The sequence below is a fragment of the Mercenaria mercenaria genome, unplaced genomic scaffold, assembly GCF_021730395.1.
Source record: "Mercenaria mercenaria strain notata unplaced genomic scaffold, MADL_Memer_1 contig_4407, whole genome shotgun sequence".
In the NCBI taxonomy this organism is placed as follows: domain Eukaryota; kingdom Metazoa; phylum Mollusca; class Bivalvia; order Venerida; family Veneridae; genus Mercenaria; species Mercenaria mercenaria.
Window position 1 is genome coordinate 1 of NW_026462633.1, and position 13,690 is coordinate 13,690.

The 13,690-nt window shown below is 36.2% G+C and overlaps 1 protein-coding gene across 1 annotated transcript; it reads right to left on the minus strand.

Moving 5' to 3' along the window:
- Positions 1–13: 13 nt before the first annotated feature.
- LOC128553859 (solute carrier family 12 member 8-like) lies at positions 14–11,107 on the minus strand (the record flags this gene model as incomplete). The annotated part of the gene is given in 11 exon segments (XM_053535046.1): positions 14–260; positions 2,534–2,680; positions 3,696–3,783; positions 4,642–4,843; positions 5,230–5,343; positions 5,938–6,055; positions 7,139–7,330; positions 9,478–9,617; positions 10,014–10,153; positions 10,803–10,930; positions 10,932–11,107. Coding segments are annotated over 11 exon segments (1,624 nt in total), but the record flags the coding sequence as incomplete, so codon positions are not given.
- Between the last annotated feature and the right edge of the window lie 2,583 nt (positions 11,108–13,690).

The window sequence follows — 13,690 nt, forward strand, 5'->3', positions numbered from 1 at the left end:
ACACTTGTGGCACCATAACTGCTAATGTCTGCACTTTTACTACGGGATTTATCCTGAACACCAAATCTTAGATCACGCGCTTGTCGACGATCGTAACTCATGGCAAGAGCAAAATAAGCATAATTAACAGCAGCGTATGACATCATGAATGCTGTGGTAACAATAGGAGCTAACGTGTTCACATCTCCAACTAGAACGAACAGCAGAACAACCAGTGTTATAAGCACTAGGGAATATATTGGTACTTTGTTAGGGCCTCTCTGAAAATAATAAAAAGAAAAAAAAACATAAACAAGAGGGCCATGATGGCCCTGTATCGCTCACCTGAGTACCATTGCTCAAAATGATATTATCAAGTTTTGACATTGAGCACATAGGAATACACATTTTAACAAGATTTGAACAAATTTTGTAGAGGTCCACTTTTTCTATCTACAATCAAGTAATCCCATGGGGCAGGGTCAATTTGACCCTGTGGGTCATGATTTGAATAAATTTTGTAGAAGTCTACTAGGCAATGCTACATGTCAAATATCTAAGATCTAGGCCTTCTGGTTTATTTTTAGAAAAGTTTTGAAGATTTTCCAAGGTAAAATCAAGTGACCCCTGGGGCGGGGTCAATTTTGACCCCGGGGGTCATGATTTGAACATATTTTGTAGAGGTCCACTAGGCAATGCTACATGTCAAATATCTAAGCTCTAGGCCTTCTGGTTTATTTTTAGAAAAAAAATTAAGATTTTCCTATGTAAAATCAAGTGACCCCTTGGGCGGGGTCAATTTTGACTCCTGGGGTCATGATTTGCACAAATTTTGTAGAGGTCCACTAGGCAATGCTACATGTCAAATATCTAAGCTCTAGGCCTTCTGGTTTATTTTTAGAAAAAAATTTAAGATTTCCTATGTAAAATCAAGTGACCCCTGGGGCGGGGTCATTTATGACCCCGGGGGTCATGATTTAAACAAATTTTGTAGAGTTCCAGTAGGCAATGCTACATGTGAAATATCTAAGCTCTAGGCCTTCTGGTTTACTTTAAGAAAACTTTTGAAGATTTTCCTATGTAAAATCAGGTGACCCCTGGGGCAGGGTAAATTTTGACTCCGGGGGTCATATTTGAACAATTTTTAGAGGTCCACTACGCAATGCTACAAGTCAAGTATCTTAGCTCTAGGCCTTCTGGTTTATTTTTAGAAAATTTTTGAAGATTTTCCAAGGTAAAATCAAGTGACCCCTGGGGCGGGGTCAATTTTAACCCCGGGGTCATGATTTGAACAACTTCAGTAGAGGTCCACTAGGCAATGCTACATGTCAAATATCTAAGCTCTAGGGCTTCTGGTTTTTGAGAAGAAGATTTTTTAAGATTTTCTTATGTAAAATCAAGTGACCCTGGGGCGGGGTCAATTTTGACCCCGAGGTCATGATTTGAATAACTTCAGTAGAGGTCCACTAGGCAATGCTACATGTCAAATATCTAAGCTCTAGGGCTTCTGGTTTTTGAGAAGAAGATTTTTAAAGTTTTTCCTTTCAGTTGCCATGGCAACCACAGTCCTGCATGGAATTCAATTCTTTGAACAATTTTGAAAGGGGGCCACCCAAGGATCATTCCTGTGAAGTTTGGTGTAATTCTGCCCAGTGGTTTTCAAGAAGAAGATTTTTTTAGAAATTGTTGACAGACGACGCACGACGGACGACGGACATCAAGCGGTCACAATAGCTCACCTTGTCACTTCGTGACAGATGAGCTAAAAAGAGTACCCATAAAATACAAGGATTAACTGACTTTTTTTACATTATATTCTTTACTTTTGTATAGCCACAGTCATTTAACTGAACCAGTCTTTGGATACTAGTACTATACAGTTATCTGCAAGTACCAAATAAACAAGAAGAAGTTGATAAATAACGCTGATCACATGTTTTGCCTTTTAAAGACACTGCCCTTGAATCTGCTGTGCAATGTTTTGCCTACAGAAGTTGTATTATGACCTTTGATGGGTTTTGAACATTCCACTTACACTCGTGAATGGATTCAATCAAAATTTAGTCTGGTATCATTTTGCTTGGTTGCATCCTATGCTGCTAAAAAATTACTCTAAGGCTGAACTAGACATCATATTATTATGCTAATGATGCAACTCTTAGCTTTAACCTGACAATATCAATCATATAATGTCTCTGCTATATGTCACCATGACACTCAAATCATGTCACGTTCATTGAAACCGACACCATAAAGTATCCATCTATCATGAACCTACACATATGAATACATTGCCTACTTGTAACTAAACAATGTTCATGTTAAATCATCATATGAGCCGTGCCATGAGAAAACCAACATAGTGGCTTTGCGACCAGCATGGATCCAGACCAGCCTGCGCATCCGTGCTGTCTGGTCAGGATCCATGCTGTTCGCTTTCAAAGCCTATTGCAATTAGAGAAACTGTTAGTGAACAGCATGGATCCTGACCATGCTGGTCGCAAAGCCACTATGTTGATTTTCTCAAGGCGCAGCTCATATTGTTAATACTTACACCATGTCCTAGAACTCTAATGATAGGTATAACGTTTTCATTAGCAATGGTTTGAAGTATTCTCGGCGGTCCATACAAACTTCCCATACACGCTGATACAGATGATATATACAACCCTGCCAGCCACAGCACACCCACTACTGATATCTGAAAACAAAACATACACACTGATATACTGGTGATATATACAACCTTGCCAGCCACAGCACACCCACTACTGATATCTGAAAACAAAACATACACACTGATATACTGGTGATATATACAACCCTGCCAGCCACAGCACACCCACTACTGATATCTGAAAACACAACATACACACTGATATACTGGTGATATATACAACCCCGCCAACCACAGCACACCAACTACTGATATCTGAAAACAAATTATACACACTTACATACAGATGATACATACACCATAACCTGGCCAGCCACAGCACACAAACTACTGTTATGACAACCACGTATCAGTGCTAACATTGATGAAATACAGTCACTGACTTAACACACCTAACAGTTACTAAACATATTATTCTCTCTGCCATACTATCAAATTTAATAAATAGTGTCCAGCCCAATGGCATTTAATTTTTGCACTGTTGGGTTGTGAGGCAATACCTAGGTGCCAAGAATATCATTACTTACTTGTTTGTTTTGGGTTTATGCCATTTTTCAACAGTATTTCAGTAATGTAATGGCGGGAGTAACATTACTAGCTGATCTTCTGCAACCTAGATGTTTGGCTTTCTCATGTTTAACAACCCTACCTCTTTTAACCTTTAGGTCGTCAGGGGTGAAGGACAAGTGATGAGAAACTTATCCATAATCCCATGTCATTAGGTACCCTAAAAAGCCTCTTATAGTCGACAAAAATACTATAGTATTTAATGCACCTTTAATCTGCATTATGTACCAAAACACACTCCCATTTTCAAATTCTTAACATTATGAATCATTCAATTTCAGCAGTATCATTTATTATTTTGAAGGGTTGTTCAATGAAAATTAATTGACTGGATAGCTAACAGTGCACACCATGATTAGCCAGCATGGATGTGAAGGCTGATCTTGGTCTGCTTTGGTCACAAAGGCAGAGTCACTTGCCGACAACTGTCTAAAGATTATAAAATCAGATGAATCAAGGACCAACCGCTGACCTGTTCTGCTATCATGTAGTCCTTCTGTAAATAACTTCGTGAACAAGTGGCGCCTATCACCAAGGTAAATGATATATAGAGAAATGTCCTGAAAGTAGATGCAAATTGTGTAAACTATAATTATACTGTGAAATCTTTTTCGTTGTAAACACAAACTGGCCAAAGACAACTATTTTGAAGGAATATGAATTCATGGATTTCAAAATTTTAACCTAGAGAGAATGATAGTTTTACTTGTTTGATGAGATTTTTAAAAAAATCTACCAAAAAACAGTCCCTCACAAATACTAACAAATTCACAGAATATGACAATCAAAGAAAGATTTTTTTTATAACTAATCTACTAATAATTTTTTTTTGAAGGGATGGTGGGGGGGTCAGGATTTGGTATCAACATCAGACTGAAACAATTTTAGGTCATATGGTGATGGTGAAGGACAACCCCAGGTGCCATTTTATGTGTTGTTACAGGTACCTGCTTGCACCTTGGTAGAAGAACCTCAACCTTCCATAATCCAGCTGGATGACTTCCTCACAGTAGATAACTTAGACTGTAAAACTTAAGGTTAAGACAATAATACCAGTAATTATTTCCATTTTCTTTTCAGAAACAATGTAAAACAATACTTTAAAACTGTTCTGTTCTTATTTGGTTTAACATCACATTGACATAATAATAGGTCATATGGTGACTTTCAAGCTTCTTATGGTTGAAGAAGACCCCTGGTGCCCCTCTGGGCTTTATTTCAGACACCTGAGTAGAACCACTGACCTTTAACAAGCCAGCTGGATAACTTCTTCACATGGGAGTGTTCTACATCCCAAACAAGGTTTTGAACCCACAGTGCCCAGTGATAGCCAAGTGATCCAAAGTCAGTGACCTTAATCACTCAACCACACAGGCCTACTAGTATTATTTTAGAACTGAAGTATTTGCAACACTTACGATACACCAAGGGCTGATAAAGTTCCTCTTGGTATATTGACAAATGGTTCCCTCAAGTCTCCACTCATGTTGATGCCTGCAAGAATTCCGGTAACCGTGGAGAAGAAAAGTCCAAATATGGAGAAAAATGTCTCGCCAGGTAGGTAGGCTGGACCAGAGTTGTTGTGTAGGTTGAATTCTTGGTATCCTGTCACACCATGCTCTGAAGCAAATTAAAGGTAAATAATTTTACAAACAAGTTAAAAGCTGTACACCTGCTTTCTAAAGAAAAAAATATTATTGAAATGTATCTATAACCTACCTACTATAATAAGGAACGCTGATTTAAAAAACACTTCACAGCAAAACCCAGCCTTTCCCCCAATTCTATCAGGAAATCCAGCCCATTTCCAAAATCTGTCAAAATTTATTCAGTCATTCAGTGACAAATTTTGTCTAGTTTTAATGGGAAATCAAGACCATTTTCCAAAATTCTATCTAGTTTTACTGGGAAATTTAGCCCCTTTCCAAAATTAAATCTAGTGCTCAATGTCTGTAATAAATGCTTATATCTTTGTAAAAATGATTGTACAAGATACATATGCTTACCATAGTCTGTATGAACAAAGGACCCAACAAAGAAATCCATGACAGACAGAAACAGAATGAACAACAGAACTAACTGAAGCCGGATCACCCATTTCACTCCCGCTATATTGATACCTGAAAATACATCAGCATTTACATATAGGTCTGTCAAGTTCAATAAAACCGAGGAAGTCTCTTACAAATGTGAATGTTTGAAGCAAATCAGGTTAATAGTGCAAAAGAAGTTGGACACACAAGATTTCCAGACATACATATGGACGGACAAACGTATGTACATACGGACGGACAGTAGCAACACTATATGCCCCACACAAAAATGTGGGGGGCATAAAAAGCTTCCGTCCAGCTCAAGATATAGAATTGTTTCATGTCTAGTTTTGTTATCCTCCTTTACAACTCCCCTTTACTGGATATTAAGTTTAAAAGATTCAAATTATGGCCTCAGGTTTTAGTATAACCAAGACTTACTAAGAAGATGTATGAAAAGTGTGAAGGTGACACCTTTAGCAATCCAGGTACCAAGATTTACCCAGAAGTATGATACGTGCAAAGGTGACACCATAAAATATCCAAGCACCAACAGTTACCTAGAAGAAGTATGACAAGTGCAATGGTGACACCTTCAGCAATCTAAGCACCAAGACTTACCCCAAGAGGTTCGGTAACTGCAGTGAGAACAATTTTAGCAATCAAAGAACCAAGACTTACCGAGAAGAAGAATGACGAGTGCAATGGCAACACCTTTAGCAATCCAAGGATTGTCTATGCCAGTAAGACCCATGATTGATTCTCCAAAACCCATCACTGACAGGGAACAGGTAACTGCCTAAATTTTTTGATACATGCCACGTTAGGATAAAAATATACATATAAAATTTGTATGAAAAATTACCAGCACAAGAGTTTTAAGCCATAAGATATAGGCATTAAGCTCTATATTTCTTAATTTTTGATATATGGTAATGTTGACTGCAAATGAAAAATATCCTATGACAATTCCTTTTTGTTTTTTAATGCTGCAAATGGCAAAACATAGTTGAACACATATCTTTATTTTCTTGTTTTATTCATATACATAAAGGCACTGCAGTTAAGATTCGATTTCTATTAATTGGATTATTTCAGTTTTCATAAAAATGAAACTCTCAAAAAATTTCAAAAATTATAAGAACAAAAATCTCAAAAATTAAAAAAAAAAAACAAAAAAAAAACAGTATTTTCTAAGAGTAATCATTAGTAAAAACTTTTGTAAAGAAATCAAAAATATCCGATAAAGAGCAAAATTTAAGTTCTATTTTATGAAAAATACTGAAAATTAGAAAGCCCTATGATAGTCCTTTGTTTCTGTTTATCTATAAAAATATATTTCAACAATTTATTTTTCACTGAAATTTTAACTTATTCAACATGGATCAAACTTGTTACTTCTGAAACACTTAGATCTAGTCTCATAATGTACACTCATAATAAAACAGTAATGGCAGGCCTTTAGTGGTTAATAGCATGATTACACCTGAATTTGAATGACAGCATAGCCTGAGTGCCAATATATGCTTACAGCTGCTACTAACCATGTAAGGCATGTAATACAGTAATAGCCATTCAATGAGTAGTATATTATAACACACAAAAACACAATAATATAATGAGTACTAATTGTCCAACTCATTAAATTGTATAAAAAATCGATGTATACAAACTTTTTTAATACAAAAACACAGGTACAATGGTATCAAAATGATGTCAGACGTCCATGGAGGTCCAACAACCAGTAACTATTCAAACTTCCTGTTAATGACCTCGTTTATTGGATTCTGTCTTAGTAATTTTGTGACTACAGTAAGGTACATATTAAAGAAAATTTTATGTTTTTACACTTGTTATATCTTTTAATATAATATAAAACTACCTGAGCAAAACAGTAGACCACTCCAACACTGCCCCCTATTCTGGACCCCAGCACATGAGATATGAGAAAGTATACCCCTCCACTCTCCACCTTACACCTCTCACACACCCCTATACCACTAAGGGCCACTATAAGAACCACCAGTACAGCCAGAATGATTGTCAGGATGGTCAAGCTGATCCCTGCATTTCCCTGTTAGGTAAAAAGCATTGCAATGTAGAATCATAGACTAAAAGAATGTTTCAAAATAAAATCATGTAGACAATATCTTACATGATACAAATAAAACTTACCTAACCTTATCTTACCTTACCTTATCATATCTTATTTTATGATTTCCATGAATTTCAAAATTAAATTCAGTAAATTATTATGTACGCAGCAAACTATAGCCAAGATTTCGTTTCTCAAAGTAGTCAGTTAACATGTTTTACCTTTTATAACAAGAAAGACTATTTTAATTTTCTACTTATGTTTTGATGGTTTTTCAAAATATCTTGAAAGAGAAAACGTTTGGTATAAACAATAAAACTCAAGTTCAAACAATTTACATCTAAAACAGGAATATTTTGGAGATACTTGCTTTGTTCTATTCAACAAGAGGGCCATGATGGCCCTATATCGCTCACCTGTTATCATTGCACTTGAGGACAAGAAGGTCCTCAGTAAAAATATCTAAGTCCAAAGGACAGGAACAACAAAGGGAAGAAATTTAACCAAAAATAAAAAAAAATTCTTACAAGGTACAGATATGTCAAAATACACCTAAAAAATGGAGGTACCATCCATGTTGTACCACAGAAAAGTGGTCTCGGGTTTTCCCTACGGCCAATAATAAAATAAGCTATTTATAGTAACGTAAAAGGGAAGTAATTAAAAAAAAATTATTGTAAGTGAACAAAAGAAGGATCTGCTGACATAAATGAAATTTCAGATCAGTATCTTCATCAGTTACGGAGATATACCCATTTTAATTTGAAATAAAGGGATGTAATTTGACATAAAATCAGTCCATAGTTATCTACCCTGATTGACTCAGTCCAACTAATGACAAAAATGAAATTTCAAATAAGTCCTATAAGTACTTACTGATATAAATCCATTTTGATTACAATCAGGGGAGGTAATCAGATATAAAATAACTCTGGAACCTACGATTGGATCTGATTTGTCATGGAATCCAAGATTTATTGTTGTTGAAGATATATTGGAAGTTTGTATCAAATAAAACCATAAACGAAGTCTCTATATGGCTGCAAAAGCCAAAATAGCAAATTTTGGACCTTTAAGGGGCCATAACTCTGGAACCCATGATGGAATCTGGCCAGATCAAGAAAGGAACCAAGATCTTGTGGTGATACAAGTTGTGTGCCAGTTTGGTTAAAATCAAATCATAAATGAAGCTGCTATTGTGCAGTCAAGGTCAAAATAGCTAATTTTGGCCATTTCAGGGGCCATAACTCTGGAACCCATTATGGGATCAGGTCGGTTCAAGAAAGGAACCAAGATTATGGTGACACAAGTTTTGTGCAAGTTTGATTAAATTCAAATCATAAATGAAGCTGCTATTGTGCAGACAAGGTCAAAATAGCTAATTCTGGCCCTTTCAGGGGCCATCACTCTGAGAACCCATAAAGGAATCGGCCAGTTCAAGAAAGGAACCAAGATCTTATGGTGATACAAGTTGTGTGCCAGTTGGTAAAAAAATCAAATCATAAATAAAGTGCTATTGTGCAGACAAGGTCAAAATAGCTAATTTCGGCCCTTTCAGGGGCCATAACTCTTGAACCCATTATGGGTTCTGGCCAGTTCAAGATAGGAACCGAGATCTTATGGTGATACAAGTTTTGTGCAAGTTTGGTTAAAATAAAATCATAAATGAAACCACTATAGTGCAGACGAGAAAGCGTTGACGCACGGACGGACGGACGACGGACGAAGGGTGATCACAAAAGCTCACCTTGTCACTATGTGACAGGTGAGCTAATAAAACTGATAATAAATAATTGATATTCTAACGTGACTAAATTTGTTCTAATATTTTAAACAATGGAAGCCGAAAATGTGACGTTATGCAATAAAATAATTGTATATTATAACATAAAACGTCATAGACACAAACTGAAAATGAATATGACATTGGACATTGGAGGGTATCTTGTTAGAAACAAAAATAATATATCTTGAACAGTGATTTTTTTCTAAAATAAAATCACTGTTCTTCAGATGCAGCCTTACAATATGATTTCTAAGCATCTGATCTTCAAATGACGGTTTTATTCCACGATAAAATCACTGTTTGGGATATTAAATTTCTTAACCAAAAACTAATTAATTACCACAATCCAGCCCATTCTAAGGAAGATAACGACACCCAACAAGTTGATCATGCACGATGTGAACACCCCGTCCCACGTGCCAAATAATACTGGCTCACTGATGAAGAAATGCGCTTTCACCACATCTTCTGTGTTGATTTCTGAAATAGTATCAACACAGAACTGTAAATTTGCTTATTTAGAACATAAGCATAGATCTGCTTGTGTTACATGATAGAACACATGTTATGACTATACAATCATCCATCTTTTCTATATATTCTTCTCAAAAAATACGGATCTTTAACTGATCAACATGGCTTATATCTCATGTTCTTTGTTTCTATATAATTTTCTGACTAATGCAGGGGGGGGGGGGGTGGATTCCAGGGAAATACTTTTTAAATAATATGTTAACTTAAGTAATATGATTATCACCATCATATTGTGATGTCAACTATAATTATGCATGATGTCAAGAAAGAAACTACCAAAATCTACTTTTCCTCACAATTTTACAATTTAATGTGTTTAGTACGGCATGAAAAAAGATTTACCAGTAACATGTCTGCCTGTGAAGGACAGATGTTTTCCAAACACTCGGGACAGTGTGGAAATGTTCATGACTCCCCACTGTCCCTTTGGAAGAGGAAACCCTGTTTTTAACAGGCAGGCATGTAAGATCCTTAAAATCCTCCTTGAAATATTGAAAACTTTTCTCTAAACATGCATTTAGAGGTAAGTACCATTTGAAACTTGAACACAAATTTACAATTAATCTAGACAGTAAGTACCATTGAAACTTGAACACAAATTTACAATTAATCTAGACATTATTTGAACTAGAATCTGTCCACTTTGCTGTCCAGGAATATTGGTAGTAGTCACTACCGTATTACTAAACACAGGTTACTAAGACTTTTTTTTGGAGTGTTCTTCTTTGTCATTCCCCGTTTTTTTGTCAAATGTAACATATTCTTCAAAATGTACACTTCATAGAAATCACTTAGTTTATACTAATTTTTTTTTTTTGGTCAATTTCGAAGTAAGTTCTACAACTTATATTAATCACTCTGGCCACCTCATTCCTGATGAAATCCATCGCCACGAGGGTATGACAGAAAAGAAGCCAGTTTCCCTTTTAATGCTGAGTGCCAAGAAAGGGTGCTACTGATATCATTTGTCATGTATTTGGTATTGAACCCAAGACCTCCTGCATAATTATGCATAATTATGATATTTATGACAAACCAATCAATCACTGTTACCCTGCAGCTACATCTTTTACCTGACCTTCCTGGAAGAGTTCATTTAATATTTATGATAATCCAATCAATCACTGTTACCCTGCAGCTACATCTATTACCTGATCTTCCTGGAAGAGTTCATTTTTATTTCCCAGATCTGTGTGCTGGTACCCTCCAGTGTCAACATTTGCACTGTATGGAACTTTTGCTGGTTCCTGGCTCAATCCCATACTTTCCCCAATCAGGAGGTGGGGGCTTCTTACGACTGGTTCCCCCTTGACCAGCTCCGGTTCCCTGTGTTTCAGGCATGAGACTGGTATGCTCAGAATCAGACATTCTGAATGAAGCTCACACTTTTGCTCAACAGTCTCTTCAAGTCAAATATCGCATGCATGGGGACTCTCCATCTTTATTCCTGAAAGTGTAGAAAAAAAACTTAAATTCAAAATTATGCAATTTTTTTCGAACAAGAGACTACAATTGAAAACGTGCATGACCCCCATACTGTTTCATTAGAAAGGAAGTGGTAACTGATATGCAATATCTGGCTAAATGTTTGGTCAAGTTCATCAATGAAAAATCAAAGTTACAAACCAGACATAAAATAAAGGGATATAATTTAAAAAGTAAGATGAGTAGATTAGGGTCAAAGTAAATTGTATTTCCTCTATAAATGTCTGATAGTGTGCAACTTGCTTACATTCCCTAAAGTAGTTTCAGAGTTATGACATGGGCAAGAACATTTAATAAAGGGAGATAACTCAAAACAGAAAGAGCTGAGTTAGGTTTTTTCCATGCACATCATCATGTCTGCTGCCCAGGATGGTAGGACACTCATAAAGGTAGATAATTCAAGAAGTAAGTGGACGGACTTAAGGGTCTTCTGACACATTGTCATATCACGCAGACATTTTTCAAAATTCATCCATAAACAACAAAGTTACAGAGCTAAAATTGTAAAATTGTATAAATAAATCACCAATCAACTTCACTAAACGATACCTGAATTTCAAACTTTACCTTTACTCATCATAATTTCCAAACTTATACTTCTACATAAAAGGTTAACTCCAAAAGTTTTCAACTACTTTCACTACAACTAAAGAATTAGATAGTGTATTAGTTAAGAGCTTCTAAAAACACTGCATACAATCTAGTATGTTTTAAAAACATAACAAAAGAATCGTATTTGAATAATCACTTTCCCAGTTTTATATTCCTTTTTGTTAATATTGACATAAGGACTTGGCCTAAAAAGTCTTGCCACGTCATGAGAAAACCAACATAGTGCATTTGCGATCAGCATGGATTCACAGACCAGACTGTGCACTAACGGTTTCTCTAATTGTAATAGGCTTTGAAAGCGAACAGCATGGATTTTGACCAGACTGGCAGTCTGCGGATGCACAGGCTAGTCTGGATCCATGCTGGTAGCAAAAGCACTATGTTGGTTTTCTCATGGTGCTGCTCACTGTTTGATTTAGACCCATTAATAGACTCTAAACAAATGGTATTATCTGTAATTACACCCACAGCCTGACTTTTCAAAAAAGAGCTTTCTTCAGAGTTTCATAGTTTCCGGTTTAAACACAACCTTTGAAGTAAATTATTTTTTTCCAATACTTCAACTCAAAAGACATTAGTGATTCTATTTATTTTCCCGGCATTTAAGCCTGTGATTAAATTGTCATTCACAGTTGTCACAGTGTCCTGACAATAGTAACCATGGTAACTGCTACTTCATAAGGAACAAGTCCACTAGAAAAATACAATATCGGAAGCAAGACTGGCAAAATTGGTTCATTTGATTTACTTTCAACAGTAACAATGTTGGAACAGGTTGTATAGACTAGTATTACAGTCAACAGTAATTTCTCTTCAATGTTCACAGTGCTTTCTAAGATAGGTAAAAAATTTAAAAACTATTTTTTTATGGCTCATAAATTATGTTTATCTCATTGGTCAGCAACTGGTCCCAAGGAGGTCCACAGAGAGAAATTCACTGTAAGAAGTAATATTCTTCAAAACGAAAACATCACAAAAACTAAGCACAGAACTTATAAAATATCAGTCACCAGATATCCTGATGAGTAGTTATATATGTAGTAAAGATGGATTGTCAGGACCAAAAGTTCTAGCTGTTTACCATGAATATTTAACCTATTTTCTTAGTATTTAGTGTTCTGGGGTTCTTTAAGGACCAGTATTAACCCATGCCAGTAACAGACAACATCCACATATAACAAGAGCAATTATTACGGTAACTAATACCCCCAGAGCTGACTTTGATAGAGGGAAAATAACATGTTGTGAACATGGTGCTTCGAGTGTATAGTTGACCTTGACCCTAGTGACCTGGGTGGTGCACTTTGCAGGTTGTCTTGATGACGTACACAACTGATGCTAGTTTGATGAAAGTTCTTCCAGCAGTTCAAAAGATATAGAGCAGAGATATACTTATAAGCTATCTGACTTTTGACCTCTAAGTGTGACCTTGACCTTGAACCTAATGCAGGGTTGTGCACTTTGCATATCTTCTGAATGAGGTTTACAATTGTTGCTAAACTGAAATTTATTCAAGTGGCTTAGGAGATATGTGTGACCTTGACCTTAAACTTAGTTACCTCTTTCATGGGCTCTGCAGGTCATCTAGATGTTGCAAATAACTAGCATCACTTGTATGAAAATCTTTAGCAGTTTCGACAAGATGGAATGGACACGAAGTTAAGCTATCTGAACTTTGACCTCTAAATGTGACCTTGACCTAGGACCTTGCGCTCTGTATGTATTCTTAAAGAAGTTTGCAACTGATGCTAGTTTTGGGAAAATCTTCCTGGCCAGGACATTGGACCTTGTGACCTGGGTTGTGCGCTATGCAAGTAGTCTTGGTGAAGTAAACAACTGATACTAGTTTTGGGAAAATCTTCCTGGCCACGACATTGGACCTAGTGACCTGGGTTGTAAGCTATGCAAGTAGTCTTGGTGAA